The 27578-nt window shown below is 43.0% G+C and overlaps 2 protein-coding genes across 4 annotated transcripts in view; both read right to left on the bottom strand.

Moving 5' to 3' along the window:
• Positions 1-8339: 8339 nt before the first annotated feature.
• bambia (BMP and activin membrane-bound inhibitor (Xenopus laevis) homolog a) lies at positions 8340-12312 on the bottom strand. The gene is made up of 3 exons (XM_072378563.1): positions 11753-12312; positions 9940-10227; positions 8340-9172 (listed from the first exon to the last, which is right to left on the bottom strand). Exons 1-3 carry the CDS (start codon positions 11826-11828, stop codon positions 8757-8759), a joined length of 780 nt encoding a protein of 259 aa, XP_072234664.1. The 5' UTR covers positions 11829-12312; the 3' UTR covers positions 8340-8756.
• Positions 12313-16476: 4164 nt separating this feature from the next.
• waca (WW domain containing adaptor with coiled-coil a) overlaps positions 16477-27578 on the bottom strand; it is a 33632-nt gene continuing 22530 nt past the window's right edge. Inside the window, exons 7-13 of one of the 3 annotated variants that reach the window (XM_072378131.1) lie at positions 24892-25140; positions 21575-21697; positions 21312-21463; positions 20688-20812; positions 18508-18709; positions 18280-18407; positions 16477-18180 (exon numbers count right to left, since the gene is read on the bottom strand). In XM_072378131.1, coding sequence (XP_072234232.1) covers positions 18111-18180; positions 18280-18407; positions 18508-18709; positions 20688-20812; positions 21312-21463; positions 21575-21697; positions 24892-25140 — 1049 coding nt within the window. In that variant the 3' untranslated portion in view covers positions 16477-18110. The remainder of the gene's footprint in view (positions 18181-18279; positions 18408-18507; positions 18710-20687; positions 20813-21311; positions 21464-21574; positions 21698-24891; positions 25141-27578) is intronic. The other 2 variants (XM_072378133.1, XM_072378132.1) reach the window with 2 other exon arrangements.

Raw genomic sequence — 27578 nt, 5'->3', positions numbered from 1 at the left:
GAGCAAGAGGTAGAGAGATAGGTAGATATCATATGCAAGATCACTAGCTAACATGTATTCAGTTGTTTCTCAAGGTAAATGAATGAGGAGACAATGCTGGAGTTGATGTCTCTTTGTGATTTACCGCTGAAATAGACACTTTATCTAACATGCACCACTTCCCTTTGTGTAATTAAACCTGCCTTTGTTTATTTCCCATATGTTCTGCTGGACTAATGTCTCGCACAGTACCACACCATTAACCGCACTGTCCTGATTTCTCAAGGTTGATACAGACATTTTCCCAAACACAAATTTTGTTTAAGATTAACATTACCAAGGAAATGCCATAAAGTAGTCAGAGAGGGGAATAATTACCCAGTGCTCCCCTCATACAGCAAGTCCTAAATATCATGTTTTACATGCCCTGAGGCGCAACACTGAACATGTGGTATTGCTGTGTCAGATAGCAAAGCACTCAAATCTAAACAAATAGATAAATTTATCTTGTCAGCCTGATGGGATTTTAGTGCTCCACTTGTTTTTATCACTCGGACTCCCTCGACTCTGTAAAATATTGGGGCTTCTCTGTTAAAGGCAAGCCAGAAATGATCCCTTAACATGTTGAACAACTCCACTCAGCAATGCCAGAATAAACACGACATGAAAAGGAAGTAGTAAAATATGTTTAGATAGTCAGCCTACAGTATTCGGTCTACAAGAAAGCACCATATCAGGTTAAGCTACTGAAGATCCAACTTTGTGTTTGTGAAATGGTTAAGTGATCATTCTCTCTCAAGTGGACCTGGCTCGTTTAATTCTTCATCTTGGGTACCTCCTTTAGCTCTTTTTTGAAAAATGACATACAATTTTCTCACATAATAGTTTTCAATTATGTGAGAATGAGGGAGAGCCTTCTCTTGGGGGAAGAGTACTCTTGAGAATGAGAGGTTTGCTGAAGGGGTGGGGGAGGGGTGATAGTGACTCATGAAGGCGGCCTTCAGGAAGCTACAACAACTCGTAAACAAATAAGTTGCATCAATAGATCCAAAACTGTTGGGTCTTTGGGAAAGCTGAAAAGGGTCAAGTTGCTCTTAAAACCAGAAACGCATTTTCTTGGAGACATTGGTCTGAGAAGTGGAAGAGCATTTGTTCCTTGTAGAGCGCACTTCTGCTTTTGAAATGGATGTGGCAGAAGCAACTAGCAATGGCACTTCTGATGCCAGCCTGAGGTGCCACAGCTTAGCAGAGGCAGCTGCCACAGGGTGCCAGACACTGCCAGAGCACGCTACATGGTGCCAGAGTCACTGTCAAAGCCTGTAAGCCACTGCCGCAGCCGCGCCACACTGCCACAGCATGCTACATGGTGCCAGAGCCACTGCTACAGCCGCGCCACACTGCCAGAGCCGCGCCACACTGCCACAGCATGCTACATGGTGCCAGAGCCGCTGCCAGAGCCGCGCCACACTGCTGGTGCTGTTTGTGGAAACCAACACTGATCATCCGCAAACAGGTTGTCGTTCTCCAAGTATAGTTATTAGCTATAGTATAGTATAGCTAAATATATATATAAATATATATATAGTATATATATATACTCAGTCAGCACAATCATTACTTTCAGATGACGATGTAGTCATTGGTTGTTCTTTAGTAAACCCAGTCTTAGACCCATAATACAAAGTCAGTGAACTTATTTGAGATGGAAACCGTGTTTAACATTACCATATATAGTCCCAAGTATTAAGTTCTGGATCTGCCCCGGGGCCTCCTCCCTGTAGGAAGTGTATCAGGAGGCATCCTGATCTGATGCCAGAGCCACCTCAGCAGAATCCTTTCGATGCGGAGGAGCAGCAGCTCTACTCTGAGTTCCGTACTGATGGCCGAGCTCCTCGCCCCATCTATAAATCTGAAAAAGCTAATTGAAAGTTTTGCCTTCTGGCTGAGCTCTTTCTTTACCACAACGTACTGGAGCAGTGCTCTCATTACAGCTGACAAAGCTCCTATCTGCCTGTCCATCTCTCACTTCAATCTGCCATCACTCCTGAACAAGATTCCCAGATACTTAAACTCCCCCGCCTGAGGCAGGGACTCATCCCCAACCAGGAGAAAGCATTCCACCTTTTTCCGGCTGAGAACCATGGCCTCAGATTTAGATTGAGCTGACTTTCATCCAGGCCTATACACACTCTACACACACACAAGGGCTTTGCTTGAAGAAGCCAATAGAACCATGTGATTTGTGAAAAGCAGAGATTGAAGTTCCCTGAGGTTCCCAAACCAGACCCCTCTTTTCCATGACTACGCCTTGAGATCCTGTCCATGAAAATCACAGGATCAGTGACAAGGGGCGTAGGCGGAGTCCATCACGCCCTGTAAACGAGTTCGACCTCATGCCAAGAAGGCGGACACAGCTCTTGCTTTGGGTATACAGGGACCAGATAGCTCGTAGAAGCGGCTCCAGTACCCCATACTCCCTCAACACCCTCCTTTTCCATCGAAGTGAGAGAAAAATAAAGAGAGAGAGATTTATTAATCCGCAGTGTGTGAGGTCCTTTACCACCAATATAGAAAAAATACACATCCAAACACAACAGCCACACCACAGTGACCAAAAAAAATAGAAAAGAAAAAAAGACAGATGAAATATTAAAAACAATCGGGTATAACTAAATCATCATCTGAAAGTAATGACTGTACTCAATTAGTGACAAGTTGCAACAGGCTATAGCTAACAACTATACTTGGATGATGACAACCCATCAGCGGATGATCAGCGTTGGCTTCTACAAACAGTGGCAGCCTGTGGCCCCCCTTCGGCAGCTGCCCCTACATAGCTGGAGTAGCTCAGGCTGCCACCTGCAGTGCCGTTGCTAGTTGCCACTGTCACGATTTGAGCTTTTTGTCCCTCAAAAAAACATGAACATATTCTTTGTCTTTCCTGGTGAAGCTGCACCATTAGGCAAGAGAACAATGTCCTCCAAAGGAAAAACCAGCAGTCAAACCGAATTACCTGCTGGCAAACTTAATCTCGATTTAATGAAATCATTCAGTTTAAAACAAGAATTAAAGTCTGAGAGTTCAGTTTATACTAGTAACGAAGACAATATTCTGAGCAGAATACAATAATTGTTCTATGGCACAATAAGCTACTACTTTGCTGAGGTAGTAAATGATGCTGTGTTGCCAGGTTGATACATTAGTTGTAACCACGGTAGGATTACACCTTGCCAGCTGGTCAGTTGCTGGCTTTGGCAAGGACATGGCCATGAATTCTCAATAGTCTTAACACTTAACACTAACCCCAGCTGTGCCAGCAAGAAATATCATACATAATGTACTATATGAAAACTAGAATACAAAAACCCTTTATTGGTTAACTATAACGGAAATGCATGTTCATCAAACTTTGACTTTGGAGTGTTATAGTTCAATTAATCTAAAATAAGAATACTTTAATCCTAAACTGACTCCAAGAAATTATTCATGCATTTATGTCAAGCAGGTTGGATTACTGTGACAGTAAAAACAGTCAGTAGGACAGCTTCAACTCATTCAGAATGCTGCAGCCAGAGTTCTTACACAAATGTGGAAATTTAACATATCCCTCCAATGCTGAAGTCCCTTCTCTAGCTACCTGATCAATCCAGAAACACCGTGAAACCCTGTCACTAGTCCATAAAGTGCTGAAAGGATTGGTCCCTCAGTTCATCTCTGACTTACTGCACATAACCCTGCAGAAGCTAAGGCTACACTTATAGCCACTGAGGGGCTGTTTGCACGGGTACTGACGAGCTTGCCAAGCTTCTAGTGGCTTCTTCAGCTTGTTAAATGAAAAATGTCCTAAAACCATCACTCTTATATTCTGAAGCTTTATTGCTTATCAAGTGTGGTCATCATACCTTCCGCAAGCATCCAGATGATTATCCATAAATCCTTCTTTTCTTTTTCCACAGTATTATTAACAGCAAAACTAAACACGTGATATCAGGCAGGCAATTAATAAAACTCTGTGCTCTTCCCTGCATCAACACCTGTCACCTGAATAAAAGCTCCCACCTAATTAATTCCAATGTGTAACTCCAATTGATCCCAGAATTAAATCCATATCTGTCAAGGGTGCTTTCAGATACTCTGGATCTCTGGAACAAACATCCTGCTCATCTGAGGTCTATTATGACTGTATCTGCAATCAAAACTAAACTTTTTCCATTGTGGCTAAGCAACGTATGTAGTTACAAGAAGTATGACTCTTAAGCATAACTTCACAGATTTATGTTAGATTAGAGTTCCAACTTTTAGCTGCAACGCCAGCTTTATATGTCACCGACCGCATGTTATTTTAGACCACTTCCTAAACTCTGATAGTGGCTTTAGCCTTGCTCACACAGAGAAGTTGTCAGAAAGACACAAGCTTCTCTGCTTTCAGCCCTGTAATCCCTGGGATCTACACTCACAATGAACACACATCGGAGCCAGCCATAGAGCACAAAGTCCCAAGGCTATGCTGCCAGCTCAAGCTGCAAATCTCTGTTAGGTAGAGACGACTGGCCTGCTGCCAAGCCCAAGGGCTTTATGGGAGCCATTATCATCGGTCCTCAGTATGCACGCAAGCTTGAGGATTTTACCACACCTCTAGGTGCCCTTCCTCCTGCTCCTGATTCAAGTTTTTTCACTCTTTATCAGCGTAACCTCCCTAGATTTTGGTTTGCAGACATTAACAGTGGCAACATTGGACTAGATTCTGACTCTCTTTGAACATACCCTTCAAACAGAAATTGTCCAGTCATGTTTTAGTGAATGTGAGGAAATAAAAGGATATTGTCTGCTCTCATGTTAGGTGCAAACCATCGACTTAATATGAGAAAGAAAAATCTAAGTCCTAAGTTTCAATAAACATGAGATGAGATGGTCAGTACTGAGAAGGAGGAAACGTTGATAACATCATAGACTGTACAGGTGTTATTCTAGTTCCCCTTTCTTATCAAAATATGGTCTGTTCTGGCTCCAAAAAAACCCCAACAAGGCCACATGCCAAACTTTGGCTTTTACAATGACACCCTTCAAAGTAATGACTGATGTCATTATGGCTACTTCAGGGTGAAGACGAAGGTAACGTCAAACTAAGCTAAATGATCCTGTTATTGCAGCAAATGGTGCAGTTGGGGCAGGTTCATTACAGAGAAACTTACATGTCATCTGTGATTTGATGAGTGCTTGGAGGGACTGTCAGCATGTTTGGCACTAGGGCAGAGTCACATTGTTCACCCATCTGTCTTCAGGGGCCCTCAGCTGACAGGCAGGGCCAGTGGTGCCCCTGGCATAACGAACGGAGGATGAAGTGCATGACAGCATCAATCGGTCCAGCTACAGCTATTCATCAAAGTTTAAAAGCCACTGGCCCGCATACATCCATTCAAGTCAGAGACCTTTTGATATGACTGGAAGTACATGAGCCATTTTGTTTGTCATTTCTTGTTAGTCTTTACTGGAAGCCTGCCTTTTAGAAACATTACACATCTTTTTCATTTTTTATCTCCAGACAGTGACATTTAGCTTCAAGAGGCCCACTCTGTCCTGTAAACATTCCCAACATCCAGATTTATATCTAAATGTTAACATCATACTGGGGTAAATGTTGGGGGGGGGGGGGGGGGGGGTAATGATGACATGTGCTGAAGCTGCACTTTTATCCACTTGAAGGAAATTAATTGACTAAATATTTAGACCGTGTCTTACTCCAGCAGATGTCCGTCACCATAGATGATGATTTGTACATGTACATTTCTCTATCAACCCCCCCTCTTTTTGTGTTGTTGGATGGAAAGTTGCGTTATTTTCTGGAATTTCTCTATTTGTTTGTGGTTAGGAAACTGTAAACATCCTTCAAGTATCAGCGTATGATTTAAACTGCAGCTACTTCACACCGGGCTTTTCACAGAAGCCGCCTTAATTTCAAGTCAGCCTCATTTGGTCATTCATAGAACTGCACTTTTTGTCTCTTCTGTGTTTCTGCCTCGGAGGTTGCCACTTGGTTTCAATCCAGGTAAGCGTAACATTACTAATCTGCAGAAATCTGCCAAAACTAGTAACTAAAGCCAGCCAGTTTTCCTTTTTTAATTTCATGAGTGACTTAAACTAATCTTTGATTAGAGTTTTATTTTTACCCACACGGGAAACATAGCAGCGGAGCTTGCGAGAGAGGAGAAAACACGTAAAGGTTAAACAAAAACATGGTACTACCCTGCGAGGTGTGCATCATTCACCATGCTCAGGTGTTAACAAGTTCCATGTGTGTTTACACTTCATATATTATTACACATGCTGCTGTTCCCACAGTGGGCACAAGGCTTTCCAGGGACCATTACTCCATCACTGTGAGCTTAGGGGGGGGAGAAACACAGATCTCATGGCGTGCTCTTAACCCAGCTGCAGGAATGTGGCCCACCCGAGTTTGAAATCCATTCAGGGGGTGATGGTGAGGTACGAGAGAAAAGATGCAGTTATTTCGACTGGAAATAAAAAACAGTGAAAATGGCAGACTGATGGCGGCGTTTGAGTTTTTTGTTTTTTTTTGTTTTAAGGCCGGTTAGCCACATCATTAACTTTACATGCTAAATAGTGTGCAGGGGTTGAGCTGTGATGGCTGGTGTGGTGCATGCGCTCCTTTTTATGTTTAAACATCGACCTCGTTGGGATCAGTAATCCCCACGGGGACCACACCCCCCATCTTGTTGAGACAAACATTTGGCTCCAGGTCAGCACTGGTTGTGGTTAAGGTATGGGATGCAGTTTGTGTTAAACTGTTCATTCAAATGAACAGAAATCAGTGCAACGTCCTGACAGGAACAGCTTTCCATCCCTGTGTGTGTAATTTGTGCGATAGTCTGAATTGTATAGCCAGAGTAAGGACTTTTAGGCTGATCTTTCCTCACCTATCTATAGCCACAGAACACCCATGGGTGAGCCAACAAAGTGGAATTAGCCTAAAGAAAACAGGAGTCACATTAGGACATTGTTATTATTACAAGGATAACAGTCCTGGGGGAGGCCTTGAGCATGAGCTGAAACTTGCTAATGCAAGCTGCCATTAAGTGGTTAGCTGCTAATAGTGTTTTCCTATCCTCCTAATGGAAAGAAACAAGGGTCAGTGCTCTGCCCAGACACATGCACTCTTCAGCAAAATGAACGTCTACTTCGAAAAACACTTACAGGGTGTATTACTTGTGATTGCCATGGTAACCACTGAGAGTGTGGGGTGTGAACTCTTCAACCCAGTCTACCCTCCAATAATTATTTGTGTGACGCACATCAACATAATATAGCAACTGTTGTAGCTTCTGTCACGAGCGCTGCCACATTTGGACTCCCAAGAAAGGTAGTATTCAGGAGTTTAGAAACTCTGGATGAACTAGCACAACAGAGACCTGACCTCAAACTCCAAACAAGCCGTCAGCGTCGGGCTTCTTTCTGTTTGGAGCCACATTTTGCAAGCAGGAACATAGCACAGCGGTTTGTTCCAGTCATGTGTGGCCCCTTCGCCACATGCGAGTGGAAATCCAGACCAAGCAAGAACTCCAACTGAGCTGCTTTTAAATGTTTGCATCTTCTTGCAACGTAACACTTTCTGAATTAGCATTTTTGAGGAAAACTTTACTAAAGGTTCTTTACTAAACTGATTTATCTGTCAAAAGTAGTTACAAGGAGTTTTTCAGGTTAAAAAATACATTTTTAAAATGTCAGCCTTCATTAAAAATAATCATTATAATCAGAAATAATAAGCTGTAATCCAGTATGAAGGAGACATAATGCTCAGAGGCAATTTTATCAAGCAAGCGACCCATCCCTTTAAAACAGACTTTAGTTAGTATTCCTCTACCATCCAACAATGTTTTCTGGTTTTTATGTCTTTAAAAACTCATTTTCAGACAGACACACACGGCACGAGCCCGCTGCAGTGTGGATTTAAAGTAAATTATACACTTAAAAAGTGAATCCTCAAATAAATTCAGAAAGAAAGAAAAAAGAAATCACTTTTAATGGAAGTTTTTTGTCTTTCACACACAATCAAGCTTTTAGTCTGATCGCAGAGATATGTTGATCATCCTGATCACAACTGAATGGAATCCACTCACCGCTATAAATATATTCATGTGAGTGTGTTCACCCAGGTTGAATACATTCACTCAGATGTACTCGCACACACACACAGAAACAAACACACGCGCGCCACTTTTATCAGACAAAAATATATAGATATATTTAGAATTTTTACAATAAGCTTAAATCATGAAAAGTACACAGAGGAGTGTGCACACATACAGTTAAAACACTGGATTTTTCACTCCTCAGACGAGTCCTTTTTCTTTTTCTGTACCCTGGTCAGTGTAAAACCTTAAGTAAATGTTAACTTTTGTTTTTCACAAATGTGCAAATAAGTCAAATTCGGAATCCTTCAGCACTTTAGTTTAGGATCCACAGGAGCAGCGATGACGCTCCCATTCCACCTCCTGCCCCCTCAAGTTAAATACAAAACAGATCAGCCTTTCATTTTCAAGTAAAGTGCTCCTCCAGCAAAAACCACACGGCATGAGATCAGTCTCGTATCGCTTCACCACTGGTTAGAAAAATAAGAATAAAACAAAAACACAAACCAACAGTCAAATGGATGAAAAATGGAAACAAAAAAGACTTTCTGAAGAGAAAAAAAAAGAAAAGCTAAAGCCAACAGTCAAGAGGCCGTTTGTGGAGAGATGACACGTAATTCCCACAGGAAGTCATACAAACTCCAGCTTGCCGTGGCCACTGTACATCCCCCAGTGCACCAGAGACAGGATCTTGTCCCCGCCCAGGTCGGCCTGCCTCATCTTGTCGCAGGTCAGGCAGCAGTTCTCGTGGCCCGTTACAGGCACCATGCACTCAAGGTCCAGCTTGGCCAGGTGGCCTTTCTTGGTGTGGTGGCCATGGAAGCTGTAGTGGAGCCGCGACAGCATCTGTTGTCGCTGGTCCTGCAGCCGCTTGTTTTCACTGCGCAGCATTCGCAGCGCCAGCATGATGAGCAGCACCAGAATGAGGCCGCCAGCGATGGGCACGGCGATCACAGCTGCCCTGAACCACACCTCCTTGGCTGACGCCAGCTCCTGAACCCGGGTCACCAGATTCCGGTTGTTGCTCTCGGGCTGGTAACGGCCATCTACACAAAACAATTACAGAATCCAGTTAATGCGGGCTGGCTTCCTTGTGGCAGTTATATACACAGTTATGTGCATGACGAGAAACCAAACAATTATCTGTTTGCTTTTTCGTGAGAAGCTAATGCCAGCAAAGGAACCACAGAGAGGGAAATGCAACAAATGAGAGAGAAGGTAGGAGGCAAGCAGAGGCAAAAACAACTGTCAACTTGTCCCAACTAAGAGCCAGATATTAATTTGAGCTAATAAACTGGAGTCTGCTTTGCTTAGGGTCGTAACAGAAAAAATTCTCAGAAGAGCTGCTCCTCCACTATCTTTCAGCTGACCTTTCCATTACTCAAAAAAGTGATATTTTCGGCCAGTGAGCAGACACGGCATTCGTTCTATGTGGCACATTCTTCCTCGGGGTAGAAATTAAATGGTACACACTAAAAAATACGAAAAGAATATTTCTGATATCTTTCCAAGTGTTTAAAAGGTAAACTAGCTCCTCCCTGGCTTCCGCAAAGCTGGAGCCCATTAAGAATTCAATTGAAAGCCAGTTTGGCTGTAAAACAGAAAAAAAGCACAAAGGGTGTCCTATAAGTCCATAAGCCGTAACAGAAAAGAGGAAAACACTGAGTATTTGCTGAGGAGGAATCAAAATCCCTCCAGAGATTCCAATCATTTAAAAGTCTGGCGAAGATCTTTGTAAAATCCATAGAAATCTAATCCCAATACATTTTCAGAGAAAAGAAAGTAGTTCAGCTGTGATGGATGTTGTCTTTACCTGTTGAGTCCCTGGTGTGCGCCACGTCATGCAGGCCTCTGTAGTTGCACATGTCATCGTGGCAGCACTCCAGTGTCAGGGCCCCAGTCAGGACGTCTGCCGCCCTTTGTCTGCTGCTGCTGCTGCAGATGTCTGCAGCATTGGCAATGGGGTCTAAACATCCGTGGGTGAGGGGAGAGTTTGCATTGTGTGGGTCCAGGACCTTGGTAAAGCAGGCGTTCAGTTCGGACTTGCACATGTATCCAGTGGCCACGCAATGCGGCGCATCACAATAACACCTTATTTCTCCTGGAGAAGGGGAAAAGGGCTCGGTTAGAAAAGACGTTAACAACAGAAGTGTTCCTACCGCCTTAGGAAAAAAAAAAACAGAATTTAGCCTTTACATTGCTAACAATAAGTCTGACTGGGGTATACAGGCCTTCAAGTAATAATGTGGGGTTTCACTGGGTCACCTATATCAAAATAATGGTATGATCCAGCTCGAGAAGGTTACTTCTAAGACATAATCCGATATTCTGTTTTTTCTGCACCAACTACAGCATCAGAGCTCTGGAGTAAAAGCTTATTTTTGTCTGCATTGTAGTATGGGAACTCCGAAGCTTATAATTAGTGGTCGTTTGCCAATGTCAATTTCTTTCAACCCAATTAGAAACTTGTAACAAGAGGGGTGGGGGCGCCGTGCAGAATCTTCTCTTCCCCAGCTTGCATGCAAAGACTTACTTGTGGTCAGGGCTGTCGAGGACAGGGGTGTGGTGGGAGGGGGTGGCTGGACGCTCTGAGGTCCCATCGAAAGAGCTTCCAGCAATCTTATCATTACAACAGCCTGCTTCCCACTCATTACATCCTCAACAGCCTCCTTTTTCCCCAAACATGTCTGCTTAGGACACATCTCAGGAGCTTTAGCTAACTTATACTGGTCTTCTTTTCCTGTGGAGGCCACTGTGACACCTTTACAGGACAATAGATCTGAATGTTTATCTATACAGTTAGAAGATTATGTCAGATTTCTGTTGGTTCTAGTGACAAAACTACTTAAAAACGAAAGAAACCAACAACTCTGAGTCTTTCTTTGCGATTCCACGAGTTACTGTTACTGTTCCTGCAGTTAAAGCTTGTTGAAAATCGTAGTAGTTTCAATGTGAATGTGCCAGATTGCAGTGCAGGGCCGCATTCATCAGATCAGTGTTTTCCCTGTGAATGATTGGAGCAGCAGGGCTCAGGCAGGTCATTTGGAGAATATTTCATTAGAAAGGAGAGGCCCCTTTGTGGGCTAGAGGGCTGGAGAGGGGGAGGGGGTGAGGACGACACAGGCCGAGCACCGGGGCTTTACAGCCCTGCTCAGGCTGGTACGAATGTTAGCTTCAAAACACGTTTTTTTATTAAAAATAAATAAACAAAAATAAAGATATTAAAGAGAAACAGTTGCAATGCAGGAGTCACTGCAGAGAAATACGATTTATGCTTCAAACAGCACGGTTACTCAAAGAAAAACACAGCTGACTAAATCTTTGTCGGAGGGTTATTTTTGTTTTTTTGCTAATTTTGTAATTATTTGGTTTGGGAAAAGGAAATATATCACAGCCGTCCCGTGTAGTTCAGACAAGTTAAATGAACCAAATCCGCTTTTACAACTAGATGAGACGTTCATGTCTCGAGGTGACGTCCGCAGAAACACCAGCGCGCGACTCCCGAGGCTCGAAAGTCTGAGAAGTCCCGACTCGGGTTTATGTTTTGTCACTTCCAAACACCCCCCCACCCCGATTCAGAGAAGCTAACAAATATGTCCCGTCAGCGGAGCAAAGTCTAAACGTACCTTTAGTCAGAAGAACGGCCATGGCACACAGTTCCAGTTGTAGCCAGATGGAAATTAAACTTGACTGGCGATCCATTTACACCAAATGACGGCACGAGAAAAGGTCTTATATCCAGTAGCATGAGCAGCGGAGAGCGCCGACCAGAAAATCGCGAGAGAAGAAGGTTTTCATGGAGCTACGATGAAAAACGAGGCATTCCTGCTCTGAAATACGACAGCTCGCACGGCTGACAGGGATATCACTCCGAAATGCCTCCTCTCCCGCATGGAGACGGATAAGTCAGCAGACGTGTTTTAAAAGACGGTCCGACATTACCGAGGCACGTAAAACAGTGTTCTTCAGGCCCAAAAGAAGAAGAAGAAGAAAAGAGGGGCGTGCGAATATACTCCTTGTAAAAAAACGAATATGATTTTAAGTTATCGCCGACGGTCCTCCTCTACCTCTATGCGTGCGGTCGCGCTGTAGCATCCGTTTGTATTCCTGAGGGGGAACAGCGGAAAGAAAAAAACCGAGCAACTTCACAGAGGCCAAAACTGCTCACAAACTTTGGACAGGCACGATTTAACAGATGAAATAACCGAGTTATGGCAGAGCTCCGCCTACTCTTATCTGATTGGATGACCACCAAAGGAGAAGTTGGTAGATTTGCTCAAACATCCGGTAGTTTCTTTCAAAATGTCAGCGTTGTCTATGATGTTACTCCACAGGACAGATAAATGCAAGGGTAGAGGATTTAAAAACACCTGAAAGTGGAATAAATATAAATATACATATAAATGTAATATATGTACATTACTTATTCACAATACGTGTATATAGGCAGTTCTATTTGAAAATATAAAATTAAGCTCTGTTCTCTAAATGTTTCAGTTATTACGCGCATCATTGTGTCAGAACTTAATCGCCAACTACTAACGAATTTAAAACTTTTATTTTCTACGTCAAATCCAATCGAAATTATCCAAATTTCAGTCTTTTTCTGGTCGCCACTTCCTGTCTCGATCAAGCCAGTCCTATAACTCAAAGAGTTCATCATTTCCATAATACCATGAACCAGATGTCGTTACAAGTCCGGACGCTGCAGCAGGTTAACAACTAACATACACATTTATTTTATAGCGCTGCCTGACAACCATGCTGTAGAAGCTGGACATTAACTTAAACTTAACCTTATGAACGTGATCAGCAGTATTTGATCATGTGTTCAAACAGCTGTGTAGTTTGCAGCTTTATTTACATATAGCCAATAAACATGTATTTACACCAAACGTGAAGAAATACAAGTTTTATGAAATCTCCAAAGACCATGCATCCCAGGGCGCTGACGCCTCTCCATGTTTGAATTAAATGTATGTTTGAAATAAATTAACGGCTTGTTTACGTAACTGCAACATCCGTTTGCCCAGCAGCAGCAGTTACCTGCAGGGGAAGTTCTGCCAGCCAAGTTGACGCCGTGCTGCTGACGCCTGCATCCAGGCTACCAGACTGCTGCTGCGAGGAGGAGTGGACGGCTTCTCAGAAGAAATTAGCTATCCAAAGACGCCCATGGCGCCACCGAGGCGACACACGCAAACGCACGCACTGGGCCGGCAATGCAAAACATAGGTGCATCCCCCGGCTGGGATTGGAGGTCATGGGGGAAGGTCCAGTCTGCAAGCCCAGAGCTCCATGTCTGAGAAATTAAACATAAGTAGGACTTTATTACAGCCCAAAGACAACAGGATGAGGATCCTGCTTCAGGGAGTGTAGGAGACTACACTGCAATTACCACAATTATGTGCAATTCCACAGAGGCGCCAGTCCACGGCTGGTGTTCCTTCGCTTACCTAAGCAGAGACTGTGCTGCAAAATGCTGGATCACCTCATTGTCAGGCTTTTTGGAAAGCAGCTGTTGGGATAGCTCTGATTGTCCCGATACTGTGCGTCACTGTCTGCGAGCTCCATCAGGCTAATTTTACCATCAAACGATCAGCTCGTCTGCATCAGACACCATGTGTTTATATTGTCACTTTCACTTTTATTATTTCCTTTAATGGACTGCGAGAAGCGCAGCGAGCGCTTAAAGCACGTCTGTATGTGTTGATAGCTAAAGATTACCATCTAGTGGTCAAAGCTTACAATGACCCCTCTCCTCCCTAAATCCCATCAAAATATTCTGTGGCTTTTGACCTGATATTTTGATATGTAGGAGATTCAGCTGAGCAAGAGAGTAAAGGAGGTTTCCAAAGCATAGGAGCTGCTCAGTGGGATCAAAGCTGCAGAGGCCATTACAAGAACAAACTTAACTGCTGGTTTGGATTTGATAAAGATTTGATAAATATTTGTGTATGTTGAACATTGTTCTTGGGATCATTGTCATGGATTTCACAAGCTAAGTAAGGACACCCTTGTCATATGAAAACTTGATGCGTGAGGGAAACACAGCTTAAAAGCCTCCTGCAGGAAAACCAAGTGTGTCTTTTCCTGCTGAGAGAACAAGCTTCAGCACGGTGGGGCGGGGGCTCGTGCGACATACTTGATGAGTGGCCCTTTCTTTGGGCATAATCACACCCTCCATGTTGTCTGCTTTCACACATTAGGAGACACTGGTAGGTGTGACCTGTTACAGACGAGACAGACTTTGCTTAACAAAAGACCCCCTGCGGTTGTGGCAACGACTGCTTGGTTGCTGCTGAGATGGTAGGAGGGGAGCTTTGACGATCTAAACCTGAGAGTCCCTGAAAGCTGCCAAGCGGGGCAGACAGGCTTCCCCCCCAGTCCTCCTCTTGTGCTTCCTCTTCCTCCCTTTGATGTGAGCCATATCAATGTCAGTGAAGGAGCAGAGACAGGCAGGCTGACTCCAGCCTCCGTGATTCTCTCGTCAACTTAATGGAGCAAATATTCAGTGCATCTGAGCGACTTCTGTGTACATATGCAGGGCCTGCAGCTGCTTTGATGTTCCAGATTGGGTTAAAGGCTCTGCATTCTCAAGTAATCAGGGAGAGTTTTCCTTTTTCAGGATTACACTGAGAGAGGAAACTAATTGCATCCTCCTTCATCTTTATTTAAGAGCAAATTCAGCCACATTGTTTTCTCTCATTTTCACAGAGAAGGCCCGTAGATAACCTGTGCTTGATCATAAACCTCTGCTGCTCTGATGCCGTTTACACTTTTACAGCCTTGTGTTTGAATAAGCAGGATTCAATGCTGTTTTTGTTTTCCTTTCAGATATGACAGGAAGCCCTACGAGACCGCTTCAGACACGTCGTAGCTCCTCTCGAAGTGATAAAGAAAGTAGTGTTTCCTAAAGTACAGCCTGGTGAACAGATTAAGCAGTTCGGGGTCACCGTCATGTTTAAAGTTTAGTTTAGTTTAAAACTAAAAGGACTTCATCTCCGGGATGCTTTCAACCGGAAGGTGAAACTGGTATTTGTGTAAGAAGCAACACAACTCTGGGTTAAGATACAGTTCATTTGGATCAAGAGCTTACTCAACTGTACTTTTTTTCTTTTCTTTTCTGATTTTGTGAGAATAACTGCACGATGTGTGTACTTTTTCAGGCTGAAATGATCACTGTATCTCAAGAAATATACATGTTATTAACTTACGTTGGAGTAACATCTGGACTCTGCCACATCGAATCCTCTCATTCTGGTGTTTGGGAAGGAAATCAAAGTTCATATTAAGACTGCACCCTCCTCTAAAAGCCCATAGCCTGTTAAAACAGTTGCTTTGTGCTCACACTTTGATAAATTTCCTTTAGCAAATGCATCTTTTGATTTTTTTTCAAAACTATTTTGTTGTTGACACAATTGAATTTGGTGATTTATGTAAAGGTTTGCTACTGCATCCTCCGACTCAGACAGCCCTTTTTACAGCCAATTTAACTTTAAGAAACGAGGGCTGGGTAATTGTTTCATCACCGTCGGGCTATAGTACAACCCATCTGTAAGCTTAGACACTAATGGTTATGATTACAGGATATGATGCTCAACAATAAATGGGGTTATTAAATAATTCAAAACAAAATCGGTCGCACTGAATCACTTTCTGTGTGTGTGCCACTTACCAACACAAGATATCCAAATACAGAAGGAAACACACAAACTGGTAAGGGAAATGGCGAACATTCTAACTTCTCTTTTGTCAGCTTTCCATCCAAGCTTTTTGAACGAGTTAACTGAAAATAAGTCAATGTACATGCATTCTGTTCCCAGTGATGACAACATTTGATTTGAGACGAGTCCCAAAGTTAAAAAAAAAACCTGTTGCCTCCATTTTTTCCAACAAAGGAGAAAAAGAAGGAAAACATCTCTTTGACGTGACGTCAGAGGACGCTGTGCAGTAAATATGAAGCACCAGCAGGGGTCAGTGTTGGAACAGCTTCACTTTAAAGCACGTGGAGCTGCACATGAATTAGTTTAAAAGTAACTGGGAGAGTTATCAGTGGTACGGTTTGCCATAATCTCATACTCACTCACAAAAAGTTAGGGATATTTAGCTTTTGGGTGAAAGAACTGAAACATCGAACAGTTCATTTAAAGGTTTACAGGTCACATTAAGTTCACCTGTAAAGGTTAGAATGCATTTTACGTTCAGCCTGAAATTTCACCTTTTTCCAACTGTCCGTGAGTAGTGTATGTTCAATTAACAACCGGGACTTTTTATTTTATTTCATCTGTTACTACCACCCCAAACGAGTTTCACAAGACAGGAATCAAGAGCTTCAAGGCACAATCAAAAATGCAAGAACAACAGTGCCCTGGAGAGGCATATTTTATTTCATTTGTCAATATACTTCAGGAACCAATATACAAAGCAATGATGTGGTCACTTTACTGAATTACTTCAGTTCAGTAGATAGAATGATTTGGGGAAGGGGTGAACAGGCTTTTGCAGCTGATGACCCTGCTGTTCAACAGTGGGAAACAACAGATGGGCTGTGCGCCAACGACCATGAGTGACGTGCTTGTTGAAGTTCAGACGGAATCAAAGAAACGTGGAGCCTGCAGGTAAGTGCAGGTTAAGACTTTCAACAAGGCACTAGCATAGAAACCAAACCTCTAACACTCCAATAAAATAACCAGTGCTCGCTTTAGTTTAACATGTTTATTACAATACATACATTTCACATTTGAACTTTGACCCCTTCTTGCCCTGCGCCAACTGAGGAGGTTGCTCCACATACACCCGCCGACACCCGACCTGCTGTAGCTTTACCGCCGGTCCTATACTGATGAGAATGAGTCGATCATCACTGACGATGACCGGTTTGTCTCTAATAAATAAAACCTTTTTTTATACTGCGTCTCTCTTAACACTCCAGTTATTTTTAGTGTTTGTACAAAGGAATGAAACAAAGGTACCGCCTCAGCTTGAAAAGTCAAGGAGGGAAAAAGTGGAAGAAAAAGGGAAGACAAACACAAAAAGCCCACAGAGGGTGGGATCTCTCAAATGAGGGCCGGGCTCAGGCCAGGGGGGGTAGTGGGAATGGTCCAAAGCAGCACGCCATCACACCCCATGTTCTTCATAATTTTATTAACACTCACTCCACCAACCACCAGGCACTGTATCCCCCCCACCCCACCCCTCCAGAATGGGTAATGCAGGGCCACCAGCAAACAGATCACTGAACCATTGTGAGCAGTTATGACAGATCTGCACAGAGGGGGGTGTTTGCCGAGCCTGTGCACATGTTACAGTTCACTTTGAGAGGGTGGAGGGAAGAGAATCTAGACAAGATGATCAGTTTACCAAGATTTGAAGAGAAGCACAAACTACACTGACACCAGTGTGTTCTGCATTATGGGGGGTGTGTGTAAATAAACAGCTTCACACATCCTCCTCCGGTTACATGCAGGTCACATGAACACACAGACGCAATGGTTCAATGATCTATGAATTGACAAATTAAGCTTTAAGTCTGCAGATGAGTTAACATGAAGGACAGGCTAGCTAATGACTGTAGCCGCCTAGGCATTGATTAATCTGGATGTCAAAAGCTTTGATAGGCATGGCTTTCCATGGCTTCAATCTACAAAACATATTTACAACATAGATAATAACATCTACAAGAAATCTACATTTTCTTCCCCACCATGAGTGTTTACAGAACAGAGTCTTGTAAATGCACCCCTACCCCTCCTAAACCGACAGCTCCTCATTTCTCCCTCTCGAGTGCCCCCAGTCCGCCGATCCAAAGCCAACCTGACTTCAACCTGTGTGTGTGTGTGTGTGTGTGTGTGTGTGTATTTGTTAGGACCGGGTCCAAGAGGAACTGAACAACCGCTCTCTTTCCAGATTCCACCTCTGTGCAATGGGTCCCCCCCGCCACCTCTTTCCCTCTCAACGCCCACTCCGACTCGCAACCTGAAGTTCTCAAACCATGAAGGAATTCTGATTCTTCAACTTTTCAAGTTCTTTGATTTGCTGTCTCAAAAACAATATCCTGAAAGAAAGAAAAAGAAAGAAAAATTAAAGAATTACTGGCAAGAAAGTCTAAAACACAGACAAAAGGCAAACTCCGGGAATAAAAGGGTGTTGGTACCTCTGCTCGCGCAGTGTTGCTTGTATTTCACAGACTCTGACCAAAGACCGCAGATTTTTTAGCTCGGTGCAGTTCTCAGACATGCAGATACTGCCCATGGTGTGAGCCTCTTCACGCAGTCTTGACGCCTTTGAGAGATTTCAAACAAAATCTCCGTTCAGACCATGCTGCAGCGAATAAGCAGCTGTTGGTAGGAACTCTATTTGGCGAGGCGCTCGTGGTACTGACCTGTTTCTCTGCGTGTTCGGCGGGCCATCCCTGCACATGTTTGATAAGGTTCTCATTGAAGTGCGCGGCGAGTGTGGGGGTGAAAGAGCAGGAGGGTCGGGCTGCCGAGGCCGTCGGAGGAGCGGAGGCAGAGCTGGGGGTGTTGCTGCTGCTGCTGCTGGAGGCGACATGGTTGGGACCGGGGGAGGGACTCCGCTGACTGCTGAATTTAAGAAAGGTCAGGGAAACTTCAGTAACATGCCTTTGTTAGGAAGCACGGCACTGAGCTACAGGCAGCCATGACTAGGTGCTGAGAGGAGCGGGCTAGTCAAAAAAGAAACCATACTCAGATACTAACGGATACTAAATACTGGCATCTAGATACTCATTTGTAACCATATTGATAACGGCAGTCTTTGCCTCATGCGGTTGACAACTTCATACAGCTCCACCGTGGACACCGTGATCACTACTTGATGCTAAACACTGAGCTGGCTGCTAGCATAAAATAACTCAACATTGTTTCGGTTGTTTCAGGATGGAGCCAGAATCTATGTTAAGTGTTAGAGACTGAAGAGCCCATCTCTTCATGACAATACCAGGAACAATTTAGGCTGCACTGATCATCATCTACCTGCATCTGTTCAGTTAGCAGCCCACTGTCACGCGATCCCCTCTCGCTTCGCTCAGTTCTTTCACCGAAGGGTTCATTTTTCCAAATGCAGACGAGTGCCTCCACAACTGCCTGGACTGTTGTCCACCTCAGTTTGTGAGACTGAAGGGTTGTGTCTGAGAAGGTGAGGAGCAGCACAGGAAAGCCACATGGAACTGAACTCTCTGTGTGTGACTTTCTTCCAACTCTAAGTCCTGTCATCTGCAGAAATACTCAGACAACTGAGGAGGGGAGATTCAGTCATGGACAATGTGCAGGGATCTGGTCGACTGTGGGAATGATCCCATCGTCATAAATGAGAGGAAAAGATAGTGGATTTTAGGGGAATCGGGAATAAGCCAAATGCTATTTCCATCCTGGGTAAATAAAGCAGGTTTGCTGGAGGAATTTAAAAGGTACGACTCGAGACTGAAATAACAGTAAAAATTCAGTGTATTCATTCACGTTGTTAAAGGGGGAGCTGCCATTTCCTACATTTAAGGCGTTTAAGAATAGCTGACTCTGACAGAGGACGCAACATGTGTGAAGCTCACTGTAAGTGACATCAATCAAATAAGTTATACTGGAGCCCTGTTCAGTAAAAGCACGGCAAGCCTCTTAATTTGTCGTTTATTCCTCCACGGTATCAAGAATGCTATCGAGTATTTTCCTGGGTATCAGTATCAGTTTGGAAAGGATCATGACAACCCTGGTAGGTAGAGTGGTTGTGCTCCTCCAGAATAATGGCTGTTGGGCGTCTTTGGCCAAGGGGCCAGACTTCACACTGTGCCCTATGTGGGATTTATAAAATGCTGCACACATCTCACACTACACAGAATATAAAGCTCTGTATCAGTGTGTGCAAATGGGAGAATTTAGAAACAGAGTAAGTCACTTTGTGCAACCTAAAACCAGGTGGTGCAGACCATTTACCACCTGGTTGTCATTCATCAAAAATCTACAAAGCAACGGTCTTTGGCATTTTGATGTGTTTGATATGTGGCAAAGGAACAACAAGTCACTCTGGAACCTCTTGAAGTTCCAAGTGGACAAAGTGGTAGCAGCCACAGGGACGTGTCAGATCAACAGATGCAACAGGCTGCACACTTCTAACCTCTCTGCGAGGTAACCCGTGACTCGCTGTTTGCCAACTGCCTTCTAATGAATGCATTAAAGCATATTTGTTACCATTAGTGCTCACAGGTGTCCCCATAAAAAATACCTGACTTTTTTGTGAATGACGCTTAAATCTACAGATTCAGTAATGAACATCTGAATGGCACACACACACTGAATGGCTACATAAAGATGGTCGACTCGCTTTTCCATTAGCGACCAGCAGATGGCGCAACAACATCACACACTAGATGAGCGTGTTTGAAAGCACAATTCAGGAGGTGATGTGAATGGGCAGAAGCAATAAAAGCACCAGGCTTTAGAACTAACAACTGGTGCATTCCATCAGGACTTTAACTGTCATCTGCCCATTATTTCACTCCAGTTGTTTCACTTAACTGTACAATAAAATTCATTCTGCGCTTATACTGACCCTTGGCGTTGGAGAGTGCGTGGGGAGGCCGTGGTGGCATCGTGACTGTGCAGTTTATCGCTTGAGAGGGATTGCTGGGATGTGGGCTGGGAATGAGATGACTGTTTCACTGACGGTGTACTCACCTGCAACACAAATTAGTGACGCTGCATCAACACAAAACAGACTCATTAACAGCCATTAGGATTTATTTATTTAAATCAGTGAGATCATGATTGCTTGCCTGTTTGAACCCCCAATTACATTTAAAATATCTGGTTGATATGACAGGAGACAAAGCTCCACAAGGTCTCACAATACAACGTACAAATCTACTGTTACATCCCAGTATGCACATTTAACTTGAGTGAAATATCTGTTTGTCCAGTCAGTTTAATCTCTCTCCTTGTTACAGACGTTGCCTGTGTGACAGATTCAACAGGATTCTCACGTATGAAGAAGCTAAATTACTGTCTCAGTTTCAAATATCAACAATAATTTTATATTTGTACATATTGTACTGATTTTTACTTGCCCCTGATGGGAATAATGGTCTAACGAGGGATACTCTCAACATTCCCCCAGATGGCTGCTGTATAATCTACAGCTATATGCTTGCTGAGCACAGTGCACGTTGTGTCTTACTTTTGGCTGTGAGATGACGGGCTGCGTGCTGAGCAGGGATTTTAAAGGACCAGCATTAGTCTGCGGTGTGCTGATCCGTGGAGAGACATAAGATCTTGGCGATGAGGCGTCTGATGTTAAAGACATTGGTGACTGATTCGACTGCTGAGCTGCTAGAGAAACAAAAAACAAAAATATAAGAGAAAAGCACAGTGCAGTACAGCAAAACTGCCCACATAAACAGATAGCTGTGCCACTGAAATACTTCTACACAGCTTCATTACATTGGTTGGAGAGTTGAGCAGCCTGAGAGAGGATAGTAGTGATATTGAAGGCTGATGGTCCAGCAGTGAGGATCTTGTGGAGCATCGACTGTAATGAAGCTTGTGTGACAGCAGCGGTGAGAACTACAAAAAGGGGAAAAGAAAGAGACACATTGTTAGACCAGAAGAGATAAGTCTAAAAAGGCTTGTGAGATAATGGTCCCTGATTGGATCATCCCCATGTCCAGGCAAACAAAAATATAAATCAACAAATGAGTAAATGTAAACAGCTCAAAAGGACAGAATATGTGCCAAATGTACTCAAAATGATTTAACAGCTCAATATACAAAGACTCAAAGAAAGCAAAAACGACTATAAACAAGACTAATGACAAATCTGTAGAAGTGAAATAACATGTTTCATGATCCAATTACCACATAAGAAAATAAGTTTGATTTCATTAAACCTGTTTGTCTGAAATGGAAAACAAGGATTTCAATTTCAAAGATAATTTCCACAAAAAACAAACAATGTGTTGCTTTTCAACTTGCTTCCGTTTCGTTTCATTGACTCGCCGACAAACTGGAAGGACATCCTAAACCTAAACGAAGCCAGCAGCTTGGGCTGGCGTGTTCCAGACTGTAAATCTCACCGTATGAAAACAAGCTTTTGATTAGTCAACAAGTCCTAATTGGTACAAACTCAAAGCAAAGTAGCATAGGTAGTTAACATTCACACAGTTTTCAAGTAAAGATAAATCAGTGCATCATATTTGTTCACACTTTCCCAATTGGACAACTGCAAGTTTAATTGCCTGAGAGCAGACAACAGTTAATATGTAGCCCTGGTTGTGTGTGAGCCCCATGTGCTGGCAGTTAGGCTCTTGAATACTTGCTAGACTACATATTACATACAAGTTGTTGCCTGCAATGTCTGTGTTGTATATATTGTTGTAATATGCATAAATACGCATTTTGGGTGCGTTGCATCTGCTGCATCTGGGAGCTTTCAATCAGCCAGACTGCCAGTCGGTGACAGCATTACATCAATAACAGGACAAACTAATACAATGAGACATAACTATTTGTACAGGTAGTTTATTTAAGTTTAAGCATATCTGACAACATATTACCAACACAAAATAAGTAAATTAACTAATGGCCAAGACTGAGAATGGGATACGGGACCTCGGTTCCAGTTCTTGACAGAACTCCCTAAAGCTCGTCCCATCAACCACACTGATCGGTCTCCTGTCCTTACAAATGTGTGAACAAAATTAATTTCTGTGTGCAGGCCTCTTTGTCATGCTGCAGACAAAGAGCTTGTGGCGGAAGCTGCAAAATATGTGTCGAAACGTGGCTGTTTAGTTGGAGTTTCATGTTTTATGCCATGCTCATTTGGGTGCACAGTTTCAAGATGTAACCTCATGTTGCTGGTGGTCTAATGATAAGCTAACTGGAGCTTACAGAGCTAGCATACGACTTTGTCTCGAGTCTCCACAATCAACCAAAGTATTTCCAGACAGGGCTTCACTTCACTTTCTCTGCGCCTGTGGTCGAGTTGGGCTCTGAACTTTCTGCCACCTTCACGTAAGTCAACCTTCAGCAGTGACGCTGTGCCAGACAGTGTGACTCCTCCTGTGACCCGTCCCTGACCCCGTCAGGCAGGGCGCCCACTCGCAAAGCAGACAGCTGCGCCATGGCTGCGTCGATGTGTGTTTTTCCTCATTCGAATATTCATTTTCACCTCCAAATGTCTGTTGTTTTTTTTTTTAAACCTATTCGAATTTAGAATATTCTTTGACAGCCCTACTGCAGACATTAGTTAAAACACACACTATTCTGTACAAATGCTAAGCGCTGATGCTAACAAGCTTCTGCCTGCACTGCATTATTCCCTCTGCACTGTGAGGAAATCTCTCAACAAGTGATTCAAATTAAAACCAACAGAGAAGTGATCCATCGGCCACACTTCTGAACAGACAATGATTCCACTACATACAGATTCCAAAATCACTGCCTGCCAATCATTACTTTGTTTTTTCCATCCACACTTTAAATGCTGAACATTTATCATAAGAGAGACAAGGATCCAGATGCAAAAAATAAGACCTTCACACAAAAAACAAGCATTTTCTCCACACAAGCAGGTCTTTATAAAGACACATTCTGTGAGAATGTGCACACCTCACACATCCTTTAGACCGTGTGTGTCAATGTTTTGAACAATTTTACACAAAGCTTAATCAGAATGGTAGTGGGTTTTTTTTTCCTATAAAATATGGTCATGATGTACGTGGAAGGCCTTCTTTCCTAAATTCCTAAACTTGTTGAATAAAACCAGCTGACTCACAATGATCCCTCCACACATCGGGACCTCCCTGCTGATCGTCTGAGTTCATCTGCTGCAGATAATCACGAGCAGCATGTCCTCCACATGTAGCCCTGCTGTGTTCCCCTTCCATGAACTGATGCACTTGTAAACAGACCGTTTATCTTTTTAAATACCACCACAGGGTCCTTTAAAGAGTCGACAGCTTCTGATATCTATTTATCCATTTTATTTGGCAGTTTATGTTTGCTTTGTTTGTGATTCATGAACTGAAACCACCAAATAAAACAGATTCTATTTTCTCTTCTTCTCTGTGTGTCAGTGTTATATTTGTTTAAATGTGTGCTTCTCTACTACTGTTTTCACTGTTGTGTCTGCTTAGTTGTGGAGTACTGATAGGCAAATGGTTAAAAATGGGGGTGGAAATCAGCTTCATGCATGTGTGTATACTGCCGCGATGACTGAGATTTATAAGAGAACTACACAAACGCACAGCTTTATAAATCCAGCAAAAAGAAAACACATATGCTCATTTCTGCTTTTTGAGAGAGGAAAACAGTCCTTTGATAATTACAAATACATCGCTCATCACATTCACTTGTCCTCAGCACAGAAGCACGTGGATCCCCAGTCTCTGATTTCTCACAAAGACAGTGTCGTAATAGGGAAAACACTATTGCTTAGCTTATCCTATACATAGTCACTGATAAAATAAACTGTTCATCTTCTCACAACAGTAACTTCTATTGGCTGTAAGGTGTTAATTATTACATCTCCACAGGCTGGATTACATAAGCCACATCACATATCTTTAAGCCACACAGCTACCGTCTCAACCCTCAATGACACCTGCTTTTCACCCGACTTTCATCAGGTCTGCCCCTAACAGCTAGAAACATGTTTTCATAACCCATCAGAGAGTATGTTCTTTTCCAAATGACCATGGACATGATGGACCTGAATGCATCATGTATCAAGTGGACCTTAAATCTGCATTATCTCTTACCCTCGTTGATTTTTGCCATGTCCACACTGGCATTATTGAGCTGGAGGGCGGTTTGAAGTGCTGGGAGAAGCTGGCGAAGTAGGGTGGGGTCCTGTAGTAGCGGAGGAGCAGGGGACTGAAGGACTGGGGACACAGGCAAAGTGGAAGCCGATGATCCAGGTGGCCCCGATGAGGGGTTCAAGCTGCCTGAGCTAGAGGATGATGACTGGGAGGCAAGGGCTGCTGAAGGTTTCTCAGTCTGAGCCGACTCTATGGTAAGGGAAAGAAAGGATGCAATGTCATTAGAGTGAGAGTCTCACAAATCCATCCGCAGTTATATGAAACATACACACACACATGCATAATGCTTTAACTTGCAGCTTTACCGCACACTTCACGAAGGTTGGACAGAAAACGGCATTAAACTACTTCAGAAGAATTAGTCTGGAAAGACGGTTCAATAACACAGAACTCGAGGTACCAACTAGAACTGCTTATTATTTATCATTGAAAGAGCAGAACAAGACGTCACGAGTCTTTTCATAAATAAATCAATTTCCATTAGAGAGGAAATTCATGGCAACCTTCCCATTGTTGACTCTGAGGCATCATCAAGTGCCGATTAGCTGTAAAAGCAATCTTTACTGGTTCCATGCCGGTGAGCTTGCCAAGCTAACAACAGTAGCTTCATCAAAACCCAACAAATTGCATTTCAGACCTACTACATGCTTTTAAACGCAGCTTTTAATGTCTCTGCAATTAAACCTTTACTTAAAAAACAACTTATCCTGGACAGTTAGCTAATCATGGACCTAGATCCTGTTTGTTTGGGGCAAAAGGAGACTAGCTTACCACGGTAAGGATGGTTAGGACTCAATAAACTGTCACAAAAATGTTGCTCTTCAGGAGCAAAAAGACCAGACAGAAAGACTACTAAAAATGACTGGTTCGGTTGTAGCTAAATGCTTGTGTGACAAACAACAGGAACAAGTAGCTGCTTTGGTGATTAATGAGAGTTTAATGATGATGTCACGACTAATCAACTTTGATTAGTTGACATAAAAATCACTAAAATTAAAAATAATAATAAAAAAAAAATCACTAAAATATGCCCATCCCTAGTCGTAGCTCAACTTTGTGATAATTGGCAAGCATTTCGTAGCAGGAAGCTAATCGTTAACTAGCTAACCACATGACTACGTTCGTAGGTTGTCAGCAGAGTGTGGTCTGAACACATCCAACTGGTGCAATTTTCCATCACTGGAGGTTTCCACTCAACCTGTACAACAAAACAATGTTCAACACTGCTCCATGCCTCTTTCATTCTTGATTTTGCATTTGTGAATTACAAGTATTGTGACCTTCCACATTAAAAGCAGTACAACTCAAGGTGACAGGCTGTGATGAGAAAAATTGTTTTTGAGCTTAGTCGTGTCTTTTTCTGATACGATCAACTCTTCAGCTCATCTCCTACAGGTGACAGCGAACATCGTCTCACTCGTTGCTGCCTGTTCCCGGTCAGTTTTCAAAATATGGGACAAATGAAAGCAAAGATGAGGCACAGATGTAGCACATCCACCCAGATGAATACTATCAATCTATGGCCCCCAACAGACGGCCTTTATTCAAGTCAACTGACTGACACTGAACATAAAGTGGTGAGTCCGTTTCTAGAAAGTCTGAATACTGTTTGCTAAAGTCTTAAATCAAATGATTTGTTTAAGAAAGCAGCCCTCTGTGTTTGCTCAGCCAAACAGGTACAAGATCAGCATATCATCCACTTAAAAAACAACACCACACCAATCATATCTTATTTGAATACAGCTTAACTGCTCTCTTCTGTGCAGAGTACAAGTATGATTAGCATTTTTCTTTAAATATATATTTCTAGATCTTTCCATTTAAGGCTTCTGTTGTTCCTGGTAAATGACATGTGTCAGACAGAGGGCCATCAGACCTGTGTCTTTACACACTGCAAGCTGAGTGAGGATAGCACCGTTGCTTTAAGCGTCACGTTCTGTGATTTGATGTGTGGAAGCACGCGTGAGGCAGGATTGTTCGCCTCAGTTATGACGCCCTTCAGGCATATCAATGTAAGATCAACTTTAGCCCCTCGTTACGCCTCACAATGACACAATGCGCAACAAAGTTGCACCAATCCCAGCGTGAAAAAGAATACGTGAAAGAAACTTTTGTACAACGAGTGACGGCTTCAATTCCAGTTTTAAATCAAACAGCATCCTGATCAACTTGATGGATAAACCTAACACTGTTATTAAAGGGGTTTTGATCGAATCCTTGTTAACACCGACTGATCAGGGCTGCACAGATTGATTCCACGTTCAAATGACAAACTATAGCAACTGTGATATGTTGCTCCATATTTAAGTACAAGTTCTTAGACTGCAACAATAAGCAACCATTCACACACAGTTTCTGCAGTGTGCATGCAGCATTTGCATTGTGAGTGAGACTGCACATGACATGAAAAGTTGTATAGTGTAACAGGGCTTGAAATTCAGTTTTTAAAATTGAACACCCGCCTTTTTTTTGTTTGAAGTACAAATATCCTATCAAATATTCCATCTGTGCGTGTTTGTGCTGCTGTTTACACCCGTCTCCGATCCTTGATCCGAGAGCTCCAACCGAGACTTTAACAGCAGAGGAAAGACGGCAAACCAGCAGAGTAACCCTGGCTGAGTCAGAAC

Source organism: Leuresthes tenuis, unplaced genomic scaffold, assembly GCF_036924035.1.
Source record: "Leuresthes tenuis unplaced genomic scaffold, fLeuTen1.0.hap1 SCAF_24, whole genome shotgun sequence".
Lineage (NCBI taxonomy): Eukaryota > Metazoa > Chordata > Actinopteri > Atheriniformes > Atherinopsidae > Leuresthes > Leuresthes tenuis.
This window is presented reverse-complemented; position numbering and strand designations above follow the sequence as displayed.